At 43.6% G+C, this 17,669-nt stretch overlaps 2 protein-coding genes across 3 annotated transcripts; one reads left to right on the forward strand and one right to left on the reverse strand.

The window, feature by feature from the left end:
- Window positions 1–330: 330 nt before the first annotated feature.
- LOC126982013 (uncharacterized) lies at window positions 331–3,368 on the reverse strand. Its single transcript, XM_050833734.1, has 4 exons — window positions 3,331–3,368; window positions 2,937–3,022; window positions 1,339–2,671; window positions 331–1,053 (listed from the first exon to the last, which is right to left on the reverse strand). The coding sequence occupies exons 3-4, from the start codon at window positions 2,666–2,668 to the stop codon at window positions 743–745; spliced, it is 1,641 nt and encodes a 546-aa protein (XP_050689691.1). The 5' UTR covers window positions 2,669–2,671; window positions 2,937–3,022; window positions 3,331–3,368; the 3' UTR covers window positions 331–742.
- A 2,853-nt stretch (window positions 3,369–6,221) lies between these two features.
- LOC126982014 (microfibril-associated glycoprotein 4-like) lies at window positions 6,222–16,220 on the forward strand. 2 transcript variants are annotated; one of them, XM_050833737.1, is made up of 4 exons: window positions 6,222–6,587; window positions 9,662–10,104; window positions 15,025–15,120; window positions 15,496–16,220. In XM_050833737.1, exons 1-4 carry the CDS (start codon window positions 6,348–6,350, stop codon window positions 15,659–15,661), a joined length of 945 nt encoding a protein of 314 aa, XP_050689694.1. In that variant the 5' UTR covers window positions 6,222–6,347; the 3' UTR covers window positions 15,662–16,220. The 2 variants fall into 2 exon arrangements, with proteins under 2 accessions (XP_050689694.1, XP_050689692.1); XM_050833735.1 differs by having other exon boundaries at window positions 6,226–6,587; window positions 15,019–15,120.
- Window positions 16,221–17,669: the final 1,449 nt, after the last annotated feature.

Consider the following 17,669-nt stretch of genomic DNA (forward strand, 5'->3'; position numbering starts at 1 on the left):
GGATTTGAATGTACCTCATGACATTGTTAGTGCGCACTGCTCTCTGCAGTTCCCTGTGTACTCTGTTGATGAGGTATACATAAATCCCCCAGTATGCTGCTGTGCTACCATGTTGACCATCCATGACATTTTGCAGATATTGCTCATACTTCACCAGCAGGTCTTTGAAGATAGGAACATCAACAACTTCTTCCATTGTCTGTACATCATCAGAGGAATGAGACAAAGTTTCTTGCAAGGTTAGGGCTTCTTCTTCTGTCACAGTTTCCTTGAAATTGGCCAGCAAGGCTCGCTCCATAACTGCTGCTATGATTTGATGGATCCTGGTACAGCGATTATAGAACTTGCCTTTCAAAAAACCTACAAGAGATCCAGTGGCCAGGATTCCAGCTTCAGTTAATAAGTAGTCAATCCCAGAGTCTGCAATAAATGTTCCAATTCCTGCATAAAAAGCCATCTCTAGGTGGAAATTCCCCAGTAAAATTATCAGGTTGTCAAATAATGGGGATTGGAGAGCTTGAATGGAAAATGCTTTCAAAGCAACAGCCAAATCATATGAAACTATGGCATAGTCTTGTTTCATCTCTTTCGCAACTTTAAGTGTTCTAACCATGGTTTCCTGTACAACATCATTCCTTGTTGGTGGTTTTGAAATGGGGTCCATGTATGCAATAACAGTTTTAGGGAGATTGTCAGTAATAAACTTAGCAAAGAATCCATTGAAAAGCGGCAATTTCCGATCTTAAGACAATAGCAACCACATAAAGTCAAGGCCGCTCTGCTGTAGTTCCCTGATGTGTTCAGCCTCTGTACATGGAACCAATGTGAATTTGGCACCTTTTAGGGATGTGTGGAAAGGCGAAATTGTCTTCATTGTTCCATCAAAACTTCGTCTTGGCCGGCCACCGCTGCAAACTGCTGTGTTGACATTGGGCACTGGTGAGGAAGACCCAGGTGGACATTCATTTTGGTAGCAAATCCCAACAGTAGAATGTAATGTGTTAAAGCCATCTGGGGTCTCTGTGTTGACATCATAGTTGTCCCAAGCACAAGCTGAAAAAAACAAAAATTGCCTTGTTACTGAAAGAGTACTAAAGTGAATGTATTTGTACTGCCTTTATATGTAATCTGTGTAATACAGATATATTTAACTTAAAAATGCAGTACTCCAAAGTACAATGATCTATGTTAACCTGTGCATTTTCATCTTTCCTTATTAAATTTCAATGAAGTCTCATGAACAATTACTAATGCACATGTCAATATTTAACATTACTGGACCACTGTTACTCCAATTCTGTAAAAAATATTGATGCTAAGTGTATGTGCCAACATTACCTGTTGCCAGATCATCACGTAGATTTAATCCATCTGGGGTTTCTCGTTGATCATCAGAGCATGCAAAAGCTATTTCTGTTTCTATGCGCTTCACCTCATCATAGCTAATACAATGACCCAGCCGGTTCAAGATAGTCAGTACTGATTTGGAGCCAGTCAGACTTCCAAGTCCTAATCCAAGAGCTTGATGTTTCCATGGACGAAGTGATCCCCTAGTGCAGTTAAACATTGCATCTGATGCCATTGCTATACTCCTTTTATCCATCATTTGTGATTCCTCATTTCCTTCTGCTTTCTTGTGCATACCATTGATCAAAGTGTCAAAAAAGACCATTACAAGAGAAGGTATTGATGGTGCAGTTTCCTTCAAAATGTGCACTGAAGTAGGAGATGGGTGTTTATGTGATGGCTTTGCAAGAATTTCAGCACGTAACGCCATGGCAGCTGATCGAATTCCTTCCATTTTTTTGTCTGAATAATTTATTATAGCACTAGCTTCCCCTGCTGTCATAGAGGATGGAAACACATACATTCCGGATTTTTTGGAATGCTTATCATAAAGAATGTCTGGAAACCTTGACTTTATCTTGGTGAGTAGACTTGTAACACTGTAGTCCTGTATCTCAGTTGCTGTACCACCAGCAATTATATACTCTTCCTGGTATAAGTTCAGGAGTGCTGATGCCAGCATGGGCTTTTTGTTAGCAATAATTTCCCCCTCTATGTAAATTGACAGTCTTCTGAATGCTTCCTGATGTGTTTTTCTACTTGAAGGAGACCCTGATTCTGCAGGTTCTTCGCGAAGATAATCCCTTCGGCAGGAGTTGTGGTACTTGACATTCTTTGCAATCAAATCCTCTCCTAGAGTAAGGATCTTTGTGTCAGTTTTCTTTTGGGCAGCAAGATAAATAGCTCTACTTCCATCCTTTGTTACACAGAGATGAAGGGGTTCATTTTGTGACTTTATCTTCTTCCTAGGCTTACCACAGAAAACACATTGTTGTCCTAAAACACCTCTATTGTCTGTGGGAGGTAGAGGAGAGCATGAACGAGTGGTTTTACATGGTGGCTCTTTTTGCTCAGTCACCACTGAGCTCCACCGCTTGACAGCTGAGTACTGGCTTAAACACTGTGAATGGTAAAGACGTCCCTCTGTTCCTACAGCATTTAATATCTCTTTAGTAACATCGCCATATTTGTCATTTTTGAGAACCATTCGGCGGTCAGCTGCACACTTCAGAGTATTTAGGTAGGCATCTTGTAAGGATTTAAGTGTAGATGACTCCTCACTTCTTTTGCATATGAAGCATATTGGAGTCCTGTCAGCCATAATCTGTAAGAAATGTGATGTGGGTCATTGTAATGTGGATACAGTACTTCTACACTTATATATGAAAATCCTGCTTAAATTTAGAATACCTACAAATTACCAGATATCCTTTCAAAATACCTTAACTTTCATTACTGAAAAATATCCACTATACCGATATGTAATATTGATTCAATAATTTACTAACGAATGTGGTAAAGGTACGTCAATAATAAACAGCATGCCATTAATAATAACATTACAATGAAGAAATGAAAGGACAACTTACTGAAGTGATACTGCATTTAGTTATTCAAGCTAATACAGCAGGAGAGGAGGTGGATGAAATCTGCAGCAGTGATAGCATGTGGCTCTCTGTAAAACAGAACATGCATGTGTCAAGTACTGTACTGCTACTGTAAACACAATCTATTGCACAAAGGCAAAACATATGCACATCTCTCACACTCTTAAACTACTAAGTATTACTGAGTGTGACTATACTGTTAACAAATATAACAAATAAGAAAAATCAAGTTAGACTGACAGCATGGTAGCAGTGCACAAATATTATTTATCAGTGATAGTTCTGTACTATCACGCAACACCATCACAGAGGTCAACCAATATTAAAAAAAAAACACTTGACCATAATAACACACACAAAAAAAATCTTAACATACCACTGGGAGACTGAGCTGTTGCTTGCGGTGGAGCTGGGGGCCAAATGCGATGAGAGTGGCGGGGCTCAGAAGCGACGTCTGTTATGATTATCGTTCGAACCACACATACGCTCGTTCAGACTATCTCGAAACACGCATCAAATTTACACCACCGAATTCCTCCGCTCCGAACTACACAGCACTGAAGCCCGAACACACGAGACAAGTTTCATCCAAACCCATTGCTCCCGAGACCTCACTCACACGAGACAACGCTCACGGGAGCAGAGGTAGTCACAACAATAATAATAATAATAATAATAATAATAATAATAATAATAATAATAATAATAATAATAATACGCCACTGCTACTAATTGATATCCCTGACACAATCAAGGGGAAATCCAAAAGTTGTCATTGTTTTTTTGAAGCTATTTCTCCCCTTGATTGTTTTCATTTGAATAAATATATGCTCTTTACCCGGGTTTGACGTAGGGTTGCTTTTGCGGTCAAATCCCCATCCAAAATTGATGTCACTGTGAATTTAATGTGTAGGAGACTTTTAAGAACACATGGAAACCATTTCTAGTCTTGGCACTGGTCACATGAAAAATGTCAATTTTTCCCCGGGAGTGGGGTCGGGTTGCTGTCGGGGTCAAATCCCCACCCAAAATAGCTGTCACTGTTTATTTAGCATGTAGTACACTCCAAACTACTAATTGAGACCATTTGCAGCCTTGCCGCTTTTCACATAATTAAATGTCATTTTCGCTCTGGGAGTGAATCTTGCTGTCGGGGGCAACGCCCCACTCAAAATTACTGTTATTCTCCATTCAGTCGTCAGATGAGTCCTGCGCACCATTGTATGCTAGTTTTGACCTTGCCGGAGTTCACATGAATAACCGCCATTTTTCACCCTCCTACTACGGGGTATTTGGGGGTCATAGCCCCGGCTACACCCCGGCAGCAATACAGAAATGTAATATATGAGGGTCGAGGATATTATTAATATTGTTGAACCTTTTGCCGTCTTTCACATGAATAAATGCTCTGGGCTCCCACTCTAAAGACGGATGTAAAAGCGGGGCTGTGGGCAGGTGACCTCAGGCAGGGAGAGAGAGAGCACTTGTAGCTTATACCAGGTGTCACTTTTTTTTTAGTATTTCAACATTAAACACCTTCCCTTCCGGTCCGTAGGAAACCCTTCGAGTATTATGGTAGAAGAAAATGGCGGAGAAGGTTCTACAGTCGAAGAGGTTGCCTTATGGTACGGCCGTTAGTCTTTCAGTCTTAGGGGAATGTAAACTGTAGTAACCCGGATGTTGCATCTGCCCTGTGTCTCGGGGTGATGGGTTCCTTCCCCCCCATGGGCTTAGAGGGCCAACGGAACGGAGACGAGCACAGCCGCCACGCGCACCTATAGCGAATGCTCCCAACTGTACCTCCTTTTTCATTTCTTTATTCCAGTCCTTTCTTTATTGTCGCGGTCTCCTATTATCAGACTCCACCTCTGCTCCTCGAGGGTGCTCTTTGTGGGTCTACATCAACCTTTCCCAGCCCCTCGACGCTCTCTTAGGGATCTCAGTAATGATAATTAAGGCATCTCGCGTCCAAAGAAGCAACATACTGAAAAAATCTCGCTTATTCCTTATTCTTCAAAAGCAAAGAAAACAGTCTCCAGTTTCCTGTTTTTCCTGAGTGATAATATAGCGTCTGTAAGTAAAACGAGTGATTTCTCTTATTCTGATCGCCACCAGATAACAACAAAACAAAGCGGCCTCAGTGTTGCCTCAGCCACCCGCTTAGTCAATGTTGTATGGGCGTGGCGCGTCTCAGCCCCGCACGGGATATTAAAACAAACAGGAGAATCGCTTATTTCACGCGGAAGGGAAACACGGCGGCCTTATCTCGACATTTTAATATAGAAAAGTGGGACACAGAGACAGGAACAAACGAGAGAGAGACGGATGTAGAAAGACAAAACAAAGAAGAGAGTCGCTCATTTCACGGGGGTCGGTAGGAGGGAAACACGGCGGCTTTACCTCGTAATTTTAATATAGAAAAGAGGGACACTGATGTAGAGGAGCAAACAAGAGAGAGACGGATATAGAATGATCAAACAAAGAAATGAGCCACAGACATAGAAAAAGATGTAGAAAACACATAGACATAGAAATACAAATAGAGAGAAATATACCAATATAAAAAGATAGAGGAAGACACATATATAAAAAAAAGTAAACAAGAATCGCTCATTTCACTGTGGCGAGCTTGAGGTAAACACGAAGGCACATATACAGATTTCACAAAAGATCGAAGGTAAATTATATCAATGTATTAATGTATTAGTGTTATTGTGTGTATATGTGTGTGTGTGTGTGTGTGTGTGTGTGTGTGTGTGTGTGTGTGTGTGTGGAGAGAGAGAGAGAGAGAGAGAGAGAGAGAGAGAGAGAGAGAGAGAGAGAGAGAGAGAGAGAGAGAGAGAGAGAGAGAGAGAGTTTCTCAGTTACCTAATACAGCGCACATTATATCATTTAAGACCATTAAAGATACCACACTTTTCCCCCTATCCATTTACTCTCTGTCTCCATTACCTATAATGGCGAATATCCCATATAAAAGTGTGGCGTTTTGACTCTTGAGACCCGTGCCCTTAAAAGAGAGAGAGAGAGAGAGAGAGAGAGAGAGAGAGAGATCCAAGAAGCAAGACATGCACACGCTTATATAATGTATCTCGTTCGCGGGCGAAGTATATATATTATTATTATATATCTCCCAGCTCGAAAGGGAGGCTGAAAGGCATGGGTGAGCGTTATCATCAGAGATTCCCCATTTTTTTTGCAGAAGTCAGTCGCTGTTCTTAGTGCGTCATCCTTAGACCCTAGGAGAGGGGGAGGGGAGCAAGGCTTTATAAGCCGACGCCCACTGCTGGCCTGCACAGTTCAGGACGGTGGCCCAGCGAGATATCTCGATCTGCTGCCTGGCAGATAAGTCTTGGAGAAATACCTCATTTGCCAGAAGATCAGCAGGTCTCAATGACAGTTCTGATGCTGCTGAGCGCCGTGCTCGTGGCCGTGGTCGTGGCCGCGGATGAGCCAGCCAGCACTGCCGCCCCTGCTGCAGAGGGCAACACGAGCAATATGCTCCTCGGCAAGTCTGTAGTGTCCAGTCTCCTCGTCGCAACGGGCTTCAGCGAGGCGTGTGTGGCCGAAGCCCTGGACACCTGTGCACCCGCCTCAGTGCAGCCCCCAACGCCGCCGAACCCGCTGGTGCAGGTAATGGTTTATTCTGTGGAACACCATCTCTCCGCCTCTAAACCCCACCTTCTCTTCCTCACCGAAACACAGGTTTCTGAGGCTACTGACAGCAACCTCTACTCTGTTTCCTACTACTATCTCTATCCTAAATTTCAATCCAAAGCTGGATGTTGCGCCTACGTGCGCAACGACATCACTTGCTCTCGTGCCCATGACCATGACTCTTCAGAATTTTCCACCATCTGGCTAAGATTTCTTTGTCATTCTATTACTAAATACATATGTGCTGTTTATCTCTCACGTAACTCTACTAACTATGTAAAATTATTTGACTATTTGAACTCTAAAGTGGAGCACATCTTGACTCACTCTCCCTTTGCTGAAATCTCCATCTTGGGAGATTTCAATGTTCACCACCAGCTTTGGCTTTCATCCTCCTTCACTGACCAGCCTGGTGAACAAGCCTACAACTTTGCTCTCCTCAACGACCTAGAGCAGTTGGTTCAGCTCCCTACTCGTATTCCCGACCGTCTTGGAGACAGGCCCAACATTCTAGACCTCTTCCTTACCTCTAATCCTTATGCTTACTCTGTCAAACTGTTCTCTCCGTTAGGCTCCTCTGATCATAATCTTATTTCTGCATCCTGTCCTATCGCTCCTGTACATCCTCTGGACCCCCCGAAGAGGCGATGCTTCTGGCATTTTGCTTCAGCTCGGTGGGACGACCTGAGGATGTACTTTTCCGATTTCCCGTGGAATTATTACTGCTTCTAGGAGAGAGACCCCTCTGTGTGTGCTCAGCACATCACAGAGGTGATTGTCTCTGGAATGGAGGCATACATTCCACGTACTTTCTCTACTCCTCATGCTAATAAGCCTTGGTTTAATCACGCTTGTTCTTGTGCTATTAAAGATAGAGAGGCAGCTCACAAAAGGTTCCAGAGCCTTCGAACTCCCACTAACTTTGACCTCTACATTTCAGCCCGGAATCGTGCCAAATCTATTCTCCGACTTACCAAAACTACTTTTATTAATAGAAAATGCCAACGCCTTGCTTCTTCTAATTCTTCCCGTGACTTCTGGCATCTAGCCAAAAATATCTCCTCCAATTTCACTTCTTCCTCTTTCCCTCCTCTCCTTAACCCTGACGGCAGCACTGCCGACTCATCTGTCTGTAAGAACTCCACCTTGGACGATTCTGGGCATATTCCTTCTACTCATCCCCCCTCTGACTCATTTATGCCTGTTATTAAGATTCTTCCAAATGATGTTTTCTATGCCCTCTCTGGACTCAACTCTCAGAAGGCTTATGGACCTGATGGAGTGCTTCCTATTGTCCTTAAAAACTGTGCTTCTGTGCTGACACCCTTCCTGGTCAAACTCTTTCGTCTCTGCCTATCAACATATACCTTTCCTTCCTGCTGGAAGTATGCCTTTGTACAGCCTGTGCCTAAGAAGGGTGATCGTTCCAATCCCTCAAACTACCGCCCTTTAGCTTTACTTTCCTGTCTAGCTAAAGCTTTTGAATCAATCCTTAACCGGAATATTCAAAAGCACCTTTCCACTTCTAACCTATCTGATCGTCAGTATGGATTCCACAAGGGGCGTTCTACTGGCGATCTTCTAGCTGTCTTAACTGACTCTTGGTCATCCTCTCTTAGCCGTTTCGGTGAAACTTTCTCTGTTGCGCTAGACATATCGAAAACCTTCGATAGAGTCTGGCATCAGTCTTTGCTTTCTAAACTGCTCTCTTTCGGATTATATCCCTCTCTCTATTCCTTTATCTCCAGTTTCCTTTCCGGCCGTTCTGTCTCTGCGGTGGTAGACGGACTGCTCTTCCCCTAAACCTATCAACAGTGGCGTCCCACAGGGCTCTGTCCTATTACCCACTCTCTTCCTGTTATTCATCAAAGATCTTCTTTCCATAACAAACTGTCGTGTCCACTCATACGCCGACGACTCTACTCTGCATTATTCAACTTCTTTCAATAGAAGACCATCACAACAGGAAGTACAGGACTCCAGACTGGAGGCTGCAGAACGCTTAACCTCAGACCTTGCTATCATTTCCCATTGGGGCAGAAGGAACCTTGTGTCCTTCAATGCCTCAAAAACTCAATTTCTCCACCTATCAACTCGACACAATCTTCCAAACACCTATCCCCTATTCTTCGACAACACTCAACTGTCACCTTCTTCAACTCAAAATCTCAACTGGAAACTTCAGATCTCCTCTCTTGCTAAATCAGCCTCCTCGAGGTTGGGCGTTCTGTATCGTCTCCGCCAGTTCTTCTCCCCCGCGCAGTTGCTATCCATATACAGGGGCCTTGTCCGCCCTCGTATGGAGTATGTATCTCACGTGTGGGGGAGCTCCACTCACACAGCTCTTCTGGACAGAGTGGAGGCTAAGGCTCTTCTCATCAGCTCTCCTCCTCCTACTGATAACCTTCTACCTCTTAAATTCAGCCGCGATGTTGCCTCTCTTTCTATCTTCTATCGATATTTCCACGCTGACTGCTCTACTGAACTTGCTAACTGCATGCCTCCCCCCCTGCCGCGTCCCCGCTGCACACGACTTTCTACTCATACTCATCCTTACAGTGTCCAAACCCCTTATGCAAGAGTTAACCAGCAACTTCACTCTTTCATCCCTCACTCTGGTAAACTCTGGAACAATCTTCCTTCATCTGTATTTCCTCCTGCCTACGACTTGAACTCTTTCAAGAGGAGGGTATCAGGACACCTCTCCTCCCGAAATTGATCTTACTTTCGGCCACCTTTTTTAATTTTTGGGGGGGAGCAGCGAATAGCGGGCTTTTTTTATTATTATTTTCTTTTTTGTGCCCTTGAGTTGCCTCCTTTGTTGTAAAAAAAAAAATGCAGCTCCCTTCATGCAATGTAACGAAACACCACCAAGTAATGTGACCTAACCAATAAAATAATGTAAAGTTAACCCATCAAATATGATGCCCAAACCCCAGTAAGCTAAGCACCCAAATCACACATAAAAAATGTCAGTAGCAAGTGTTACTTGCTACTTCCATTACTGACCTACTCGCAGTAATAGACAAATCCTTTGCCTGACCATGCAGGAGGCGAGAGAGTTGTTGCAGGAGGTGCGTCAAGTCGTGAGTCACTACGACAACCGACCGCGTCACTGCAAGGACCTGCTGGACGGCGGGGACAGCGGCAAGGGCCTTCGCCACGTGTACCCCTTCCCTGGACAGCCCCAGCGCCGCGTGGCAGTGTACTGCGACCAAACGATAGACGAAGGGGGCTGGACGGTGTTCCAGAGACGCACCAACGACACCGTCCGCGAAGACTTCAACCGCACGTGGGTTGAATACCAGCTGGGTTTCGGTCATCTCGAGGGCGAGTTCTGGCTGGGCCTTGACCTGCTGCACGAACTGACATCGGCGGCTCTTCAGGAACTTCGCATCGACATGGCGGATTGGGACGACGTAAAACGGTTCGCAAAGTACGACTTCTTCTACATCGGCCCTCCAAGCACCAAGTACCGCCTCAGTGTTGAAAGGTGAGCCAAGATCTTATAGGATAGCTTTTACAAAGTCGTTGTAGTTGTAGTAGTAGTAGTAGTAGTAGTAGTAGTAGTAGTAGTAGTAGTAGAAGTAGTAGTAGTAGTAGTAGTAGTAATAATAATAATAGTAGCAGTAGTAGTAGTAGTAGCTGTAGTAGTAGTATTAACTGTAGTAGTAGTAGTAGTAGTAGTAGTAGTACTAGTACTAGTAGTAGTAGTAGTAGTAGTAGTCGTAGCAGCATTTTTTTTTTTTTTTTTTTTTTTTTTTTTACGTCGCGGCCTATTGCGCCGGTAGGCTTCTTCCCGGTGGGGCCTGATGGTCGGCCCAAGGCTTCTTCCCGGTGGGGCGGGGGGAAATCTTATCTGAGTCTCTCTTTGAAGAGGTAATCTAGAGCCCAGGTTGATGGGTGGTCTTCAGGCCAGCATGTGGGTAGTCTTAGGCCACTCGGCGGTGACTGAAAAACCTCAGCTGTGCAGCGGCCAGGATTCGAACCCGCGTCCCTCCTGGAGCTCCTGAACGCGAGGCCGTCACGCTAACCACTCAGCCAAGTAGTAGTAGTAGTAGTAGTAGTAGTAGTAGTAGTAGTAGTAGTAGTAGTAGTAGTTGTTGTTGTAGTAGTAGTAGTAGTAGTAGAATTAGTAGTAGTAGTCGTAGTAGTAGTAGTAGTAGTGGTGGTGGTAGTAGTAGTAGTAGTACGTAGTAGTAGTAGTGGTAGTAGTAGGAGGAGGAGGAGGAGTAGGAGTAATAGCAGTAATAGTAGTGGTAGTAGTAGTAGTAGTAGTAGTAGTAAGAGTAGTAGTAGTAGTAGTAGTAGTAGTAGTAGTAGTAGTAGTAGTAGTAGTGGCCCAAAAGCCACCAACATCTCCAATATGGACTATGAAGCCACAGTGGTGGAGAGTGACATTAGGGTGGGTCGGGAGTGACTTGAGTAGGGAAGGAAAGGGGGATCTAGACGTAATAGATGATAAGTGATTTAGTGTCAGGTAGTATTAGTGATATGGATGGATGCCACAGTCATTAGCGAACAGAGTTGGGGCTAATGACCTCCAAGCTATGGAGCCCTCCATGATTATGTGTCGGGAAACTAAACATGGGTGGAGGTATCATTTATGTAGTTGTAAAAAAAAAGAAAAAAATTAATAATAGTAGTAGTAGTAGTAGTAATAACAGTAGTAGTAGTTGTAGCAGGAGTCGTAGTAGTAGTAATTATAGAAGTAGTAGAAGTAGTAAAAAAGTAATTGAAGCAGTAATAGTAGTAGTAGTAGTAAAAGCAGTAGTAGTAGTTGCAGTAGTAATAGTAGTAGTACATAAAAACATAAGAACATAAGAACGTAGGAGTCTGCAAGAGGCCGGTAACATATTTTCGAAAGGTTGTTAGGATTTTGTTGCGCGGAGCCTAGCCCCACCCCTTGCAGTGACGTCACGCGTTGATATCTTCTGACTGGCTGCTGCCTCCCTCCTTTCCTTCTCTGCCCCCCTTCCTTGCCTCTCTCCATCTGCCTTGCTCTCTCTCGCTCTCTCCCTCCCTCCTCCCACATATATTGTGCTTCGTATTTTTTTTTTTCTGTTATTCAACAAGTAGCTCCTCTTCGTCTTTTTCCTCTTCCTATGACCCTCTCTCTCTCTCTCTCTCTCTCTCTCTCTCTCTGCATCTGCATCTAAGAGAGAGAGAGAGAGAGAGAGAGAGAGAGAGAGAGAGAGAGAGAGAGAGAGAGAGAGAGAGAGATAGAGAGAGAGAGAGAGAGTGAGAGAGAGAGAGAGAGAGAGAGAGAGAGAGGCAGAGAAAAAGGCAGAGAGAGAGGCAGAGACAGAGGCATGATCCAGTCCAGTCCAGTAGTAGGCGTGGGATTGCCTTTGTAACGGCAGTGACAGAGAGAGAGAGAGAGAGAGAGAGAGAGAGAGAGAGAGAGAGAGAGAGAGAGAGAGAGAGAGAGAGAGAGAGAGAGAGAGGCAGAGACAGAGGCATAGAGACAGAGAGAGGCAGAGAGAGAGCTAGAAAGAAAGGCAAAGAGGCAGAGAGAGACGCAGAGTGAGAGGCAGAGACAGAAAGAGAGGCAGAGAGAGGCAGAGAGAGAGGCAGGGAGAGGCAGAGAGAGAGGCAGGGAGAGGCACAGAGAGAGGCAGGGAGAAGCAGAGAGAGAGACAAATAGAGAGGCAGAGACAAAGGCAGAGAGAGACGCAGAGAGAGACGCAGAGACAGAGAATGCGGCAGAGACAGAGGGACAGAGGCAGAGAGGAGGAGACAGAGGCAGAGGGATATAGAGAGGCAGAGACAGATGCAGAGAGAGAGAGAGAGAGGCAGAGACAGATGCAAAGAGAGAGGCAGAGACAGATGCAGAGAGGCAGAGCCAGATAAAGAGAGGCTGAGGCAGATGCAGAGAGAGAGGCAGAGACAGATGCAGAGAGGCAGAGGCAGATGCAGAGAGAGAGGCAGAGACAGATGCAGGGAAAGAGGCAGAGACAGATGCAGAGAGAGAGGCAGAGACAGACGCAGAGAGAGAGACAGAAACAGATGCAGAGAGGCAGAGACAGATGCAGAGAGAGAGACAGAGACAGATGCAGAGAGAGAGGCAGAGACAGATGCAGAGAGAGGGGCAGAGACAGATGCAGAGAGAGAGACAGAGACAGATGCAGAGAGAGAGACAGAGACAGATGCAGAGAGGCAGAGACAGATGCAGAGAGAGAGACAGAGACAGATGCAGAGAGGCAGAGGCAGATGCAGAGAGAGAGACAGAGACAGATGCAGAGAGAGAGGCAGAGACAGATGCAGAGAGAGAGACAGAGACAGATGCAGAGTGAGAGGCAGAGACTGATGCAAAGAGAGAGGCAGAGACAGATGCAGAGAGAGTGACAGAGAGAGATGCAGAGAGAGAGGCAGAGACAGATGCAGAAAGAGAGGCAGAGACAGAGGCAGAGAGAGAGGCAGAGACAGATGCAGAGAGAGAGGCAGAGACAGATGCAGAGAGAGAGGCAGAGACAGATGCAGAGAGAGAGGCAGAGACAGATGCAAAGAGGCAGAGACAGATGCAGAGAGAGAGACAGAGACAGATGCAGAGAGAGAGACAGAGACAGATGCAAAGAGGCAGAGACAGATGCAGAGAGAGAGGCAGAGACAGATGCAGAGAGAGAGGCAGAGACAGATGCAGAGAGAGAGACAGAGACAGATGCAGAGAGAGAGACAGAGACAGATGCAGAGAGAGAGGCAGAGACAGATGCAGAGAGAGAGACAAAGACAGATGCAGAGAGAGAGACAGAGACAGATGCAGAGAGAGAGGCAGAGACAGATGCAGAGAGAGAGGCAGAGACAGATGCAGAGAGAGAGGCAGAGACTGATGCAAAGAGAGAGGCAGAGACAGATGCAGAGAGAGAGGCAGAGACAGATGCAGAGAGAGAGGCAGAGACTGATGCAAAGAGAGAGGCAGAGACAGATGCAGAGAGAGAGGCAGAGACAGATGCAGAGAGAGGGGCAGAGACAGATGCAGAGAGAGAGACAGAGACAGATGCAGAGAGAGAGAGGCAGAGACAGATGCAGAGAGAGAGGCAGAGACTGATGCAAAGAGAGAGGCAGAGACAGATGCAGAAAGTGAGGCAGAGACAGAGGCAGAGACAGAGGCAGAGACAGATGCAAAGAGAGAGGCAGAGACAAATGCAGAGAGGCAGAGACAGATGCAGAGAGAGAGGCAGAGACAGATGCAGAGACTAATGCAGAGAGAGAGGCAGAGAGAGAGGCAGAGACAGAGGCAGAGAGAGAGGCAGAGACAGATGCAGAGAGAGAGGCAAAGACTGATGGAGAGAGCCCTCCATGATTATGTGTCGGGAAAATAAACATGGGTGGAGGTATCATTTATGTAGTAGAAAACAAAAGTAGTAGTAGTAGTAGTAGTAATAGTAGCAGTAGTAGTAGAGGTAGTAATATTAGCAGTACTAGTGGTAGTAATATTAGCAGTAGCAGCAGTAGGACTCGTAGTAGTAGTAGTAGTAGTAGTAGTAGTAATAATAATAGTTGCAGTATTTGCAGCAGCAGCAGCAGCAGCAGTAGTAGTAGTAGTAGTAGTAGTAGTAGTAGTAGTAGTAGTATCAGTAGTAATAGTAGTAGTAATAGCGGTAGTAGTAGTAGAAGTAGTAATAGCAGCAGTAGTCTATATTCATGAGGAAGGATATGTACACAGCTGGGATACATAAACGACAGATAAAAATAACGTTAAAAAAAAATCCTGTGAGTTCTGTGGGCATAGCTAACTAAATATGGCCATAATTTGTGACCATTTTAGCGCTGCTTTCATGTCTTGTCTGTCCACTGGTGAGCCAAACTGACAGAGGTATTCTGGTCTTCTTATCGGTGTCAAATGATTTAAGTTACGAATAACTTTAGTATCAGTCATGTGAAACGCGTAACCTTTTTTTATGCCGCTGATACAATATACGGATTTCCGTCACTCCTGGCACCACTCGCCTCTATTTTTTTTACTTCTAATACAATATATAGTAGACGTGAAACAAACCACTGAAACACCGCTGCCAAGAAGTATCCAACAGGGATCTGGTGAAAGTGTCGTGTTTGGGACACTTACGTAAATATTTAGCAAAAACAGCAATTATTTTTTTTCGAAAATCACTGTTTTATGTGAAAAATATATTTATGTACTTTAAATACTTTTCCGATTTCTGGTTATAAATCAAGCCAACCCACAGAATGATTCCGTTAATAGTCATAGTTCATAAACACGCAGCGCGCATCTCTCCCGTGTCTTTGTAGCCATTCAATTCGGATATCAAAATATATAGTTCTTCATGAATGCCTAAAATATTTTGTTATTTTCAGCACTCAGCACCTTAGCCAACACGTACACAGACTCTCTCTCTCTCTCTCTCTCTCTCTCTCTCTCTCTCTCTCTCTCTCTGAATTACAGGTACAGCGGTGACGCAGGGGACTCTTTTAGCGGTCATTCTGGCTCATGCTTTACCACTCATGATGCTGATAACGACTCATGGCCAAATAACTGTGCTAAGCAGTAAGTTTTTTTTTTTCTACCAATCTAAAGGATGAATGGCTTGGCTTCATAAGTTTCAGCAGGTCACATTAGTCAGTTACTTATGTGTGGATGTATTGAAATCAAGGCCCAGTATTGCTAGATCTACCCACATGTACATACAGGAACTTGTGATACAAACATACTTTCCAAGAAGATGAATGCCACTATCTGATGTAATTAACAAAAAAAAAAAAAAAAAACGTGAGCTTTGCAATGCTATTCAAATGAAAAAGGTATCTGCTGATGATAAAACCAAATTCCATAATAGGTAGATCTGAAGGTCATGCTGACCTTTCTAATACCTTAGCCAACCTTCGTAGAATCATGAAAACATTGAATGACTGATCATTTCAGCTTTGGTGGTGCGTGGTGGTACAATGCGTGTGCTAGCTGCAACCTGAACAACTTCCAGCACGTGGGGAAACACGCGGCTTATGACACCGGCATCAATTGGGATACATGGCGAGGGAACGAGTACTCCTTGCGGCAGACCGCTATGATGATCCGACCAGCCTTCTGAACATTCATCATGATTCTGGTTTCAAAGGTTGACTGGGACACCAATTTTGTTGGACAATCTTCAAGTGCGGTATTTTGTGATTTTACACACACCTGTATATAATAAGTTAAAAACAAGTAATAAAAAACACATAAATGAGGCATTCAAATCGGTACAGTCGCAACAACTGGTTTTCTAGACCCTTATGATATCTAGTTTTCATTCACTTTTCCTGTGAATATATTTCTGCTTTTACCAAACACTGCAAGACGAAACATTGTCATTTTAACAGTATTTGGACAGCTTGCAACAAGTTACATGACTTACGTTTATATATGACTTACAAATAAAGCTATAATTAGCTTCAGCGTTACAGGTAACAAAGTAGTAGACGGCGAACTAAGAATGTAATAATAACAAGTTAAAAACAATTACAAACAAACACCAAAACGAGGCATTCCAATCTGTCCGGCGTCTGAACAAACTGAGAGGCACATAACATTCTCTAAGTTGATGAGGAGGAAAACTGTGGCTGTAACCAATTTTCTCCTAATAAAACAAATGAACAGATACTGAAAAACATTAATTATCCTTCCTGAAACATTTTTTTCTTTCTAGCCTTTAGATCTGCAAATCTTTTCATAGCACTTTATGTATTTGTCTTCTTTACAAGATCATTTTCTATTGACAAAATTTCCGAAGAATTCACTCTGTCTTGAGTCATGGACGACTGCAAGTATGTCTTTATAAGCTTTAGATTACCAAAGCTTTTATCTCTGGTGGCCCCAGTAAAGGTAGAGTAAGAATTATTCTTGATGCAACCCAAGGATTTGGCACATCCTGTAACATATTCATGTTCATGAACCTAACGGCTTCTATTGGGAGCTCTACATCTTCTGGATATCATTCTTCTGTAGTCTCCATTTCAGTTAAAAGATCACACCATTAACATCACCATTTGCTTGGCACCTTAACTTATCCTCCAAACCTTGACATGCTGCTTTAGTTTACTTTTAACCGTCGGATCTTTTAGGTTATTTAAAAATCCTCAAGTGTTACTGAAACTTTGTAACTGTTCAGATCATCTGATAAATAATTAATTGCCTAGTCCAGTATTACACTGAACACATGATTTTGAAATCTTTCTTCTGGATCATCTGCATCTTTTACTTCTAAAGATGGGCTCCATATCTAATTATGCAACTTATTCTTTTGCCGACTCTAGTGCTTTTTCATATTCATTTACCCAATTATTAATTGTCATCAGTGACACTACTCATTAATGAAGCTGCGTTAGACAGTTCCACAGAGGTGTTAAGCAAATTTTCATGAGCATGCTTCCAGCCATTAATTCCAGTTTCCAGAGTGTAGATTTTCATAATCTGCTAGTAATAGGTCTTCTCAGTATAGCAATGATTGCTCTGGTAACAAAAAGGTAACAGTTTCATATCATTGTCGTTAATGGTTTATTTTCTCATGGACGGTACAGTACTGGCAGAGGTAGTTATGAGCACAGTTCATCACAATATACAGTTAAGGGTAGCACGACCTTTACTTACAGAGTGATGACTCCACGAAAAAAATGCCCCACCGCAGCCCCGGCCACGGCACCAGATGGTTCTTAGATGACTAAGATGCAATTACAATTACAAAATGAGAAATTAAAAGAAATCTGAGACGATAAAAAAAAAAATATGAAGAAATCTGAGACGATAAAAAAAAAAAAAAAATATGATGATATCACGAACGACCACGATGGAGCTACCTGATTTAGCGCACGCTTCAAAATGTTGCAACACAAAATATATTAGTATGAATGATAGCCTAACGGCAATATTCTTGTCAAGCGACGTTGCCCTACCCTGCAGGGATCCCAGATCAAACCTTCTGTGAAACAGTCATATCTGGTAACCCTGCTTTCGATTAATGTTTTTAATTAAAATACAAGCCACGTATTTTCGTCAGAATGTGTTATTTTCAGCAAAGCAGCCTGATCGTTCCATAATATTTAAAATAACTGGGCTATATG

This window comes from Eriocheir sinensis, chromosome 50, assembly GCF_024679095.1.
Source record: "Eriocheir sinensis breed Jianghai 21 chromosome 50, ASM2467909v1, whole genome shotgun sequence".
NCBI lineage: Eukaryota > Metazoa > Arthropoda > Malacostraca > Decapoda > Varunidae > Eriocheir > Eriocheir sinensis.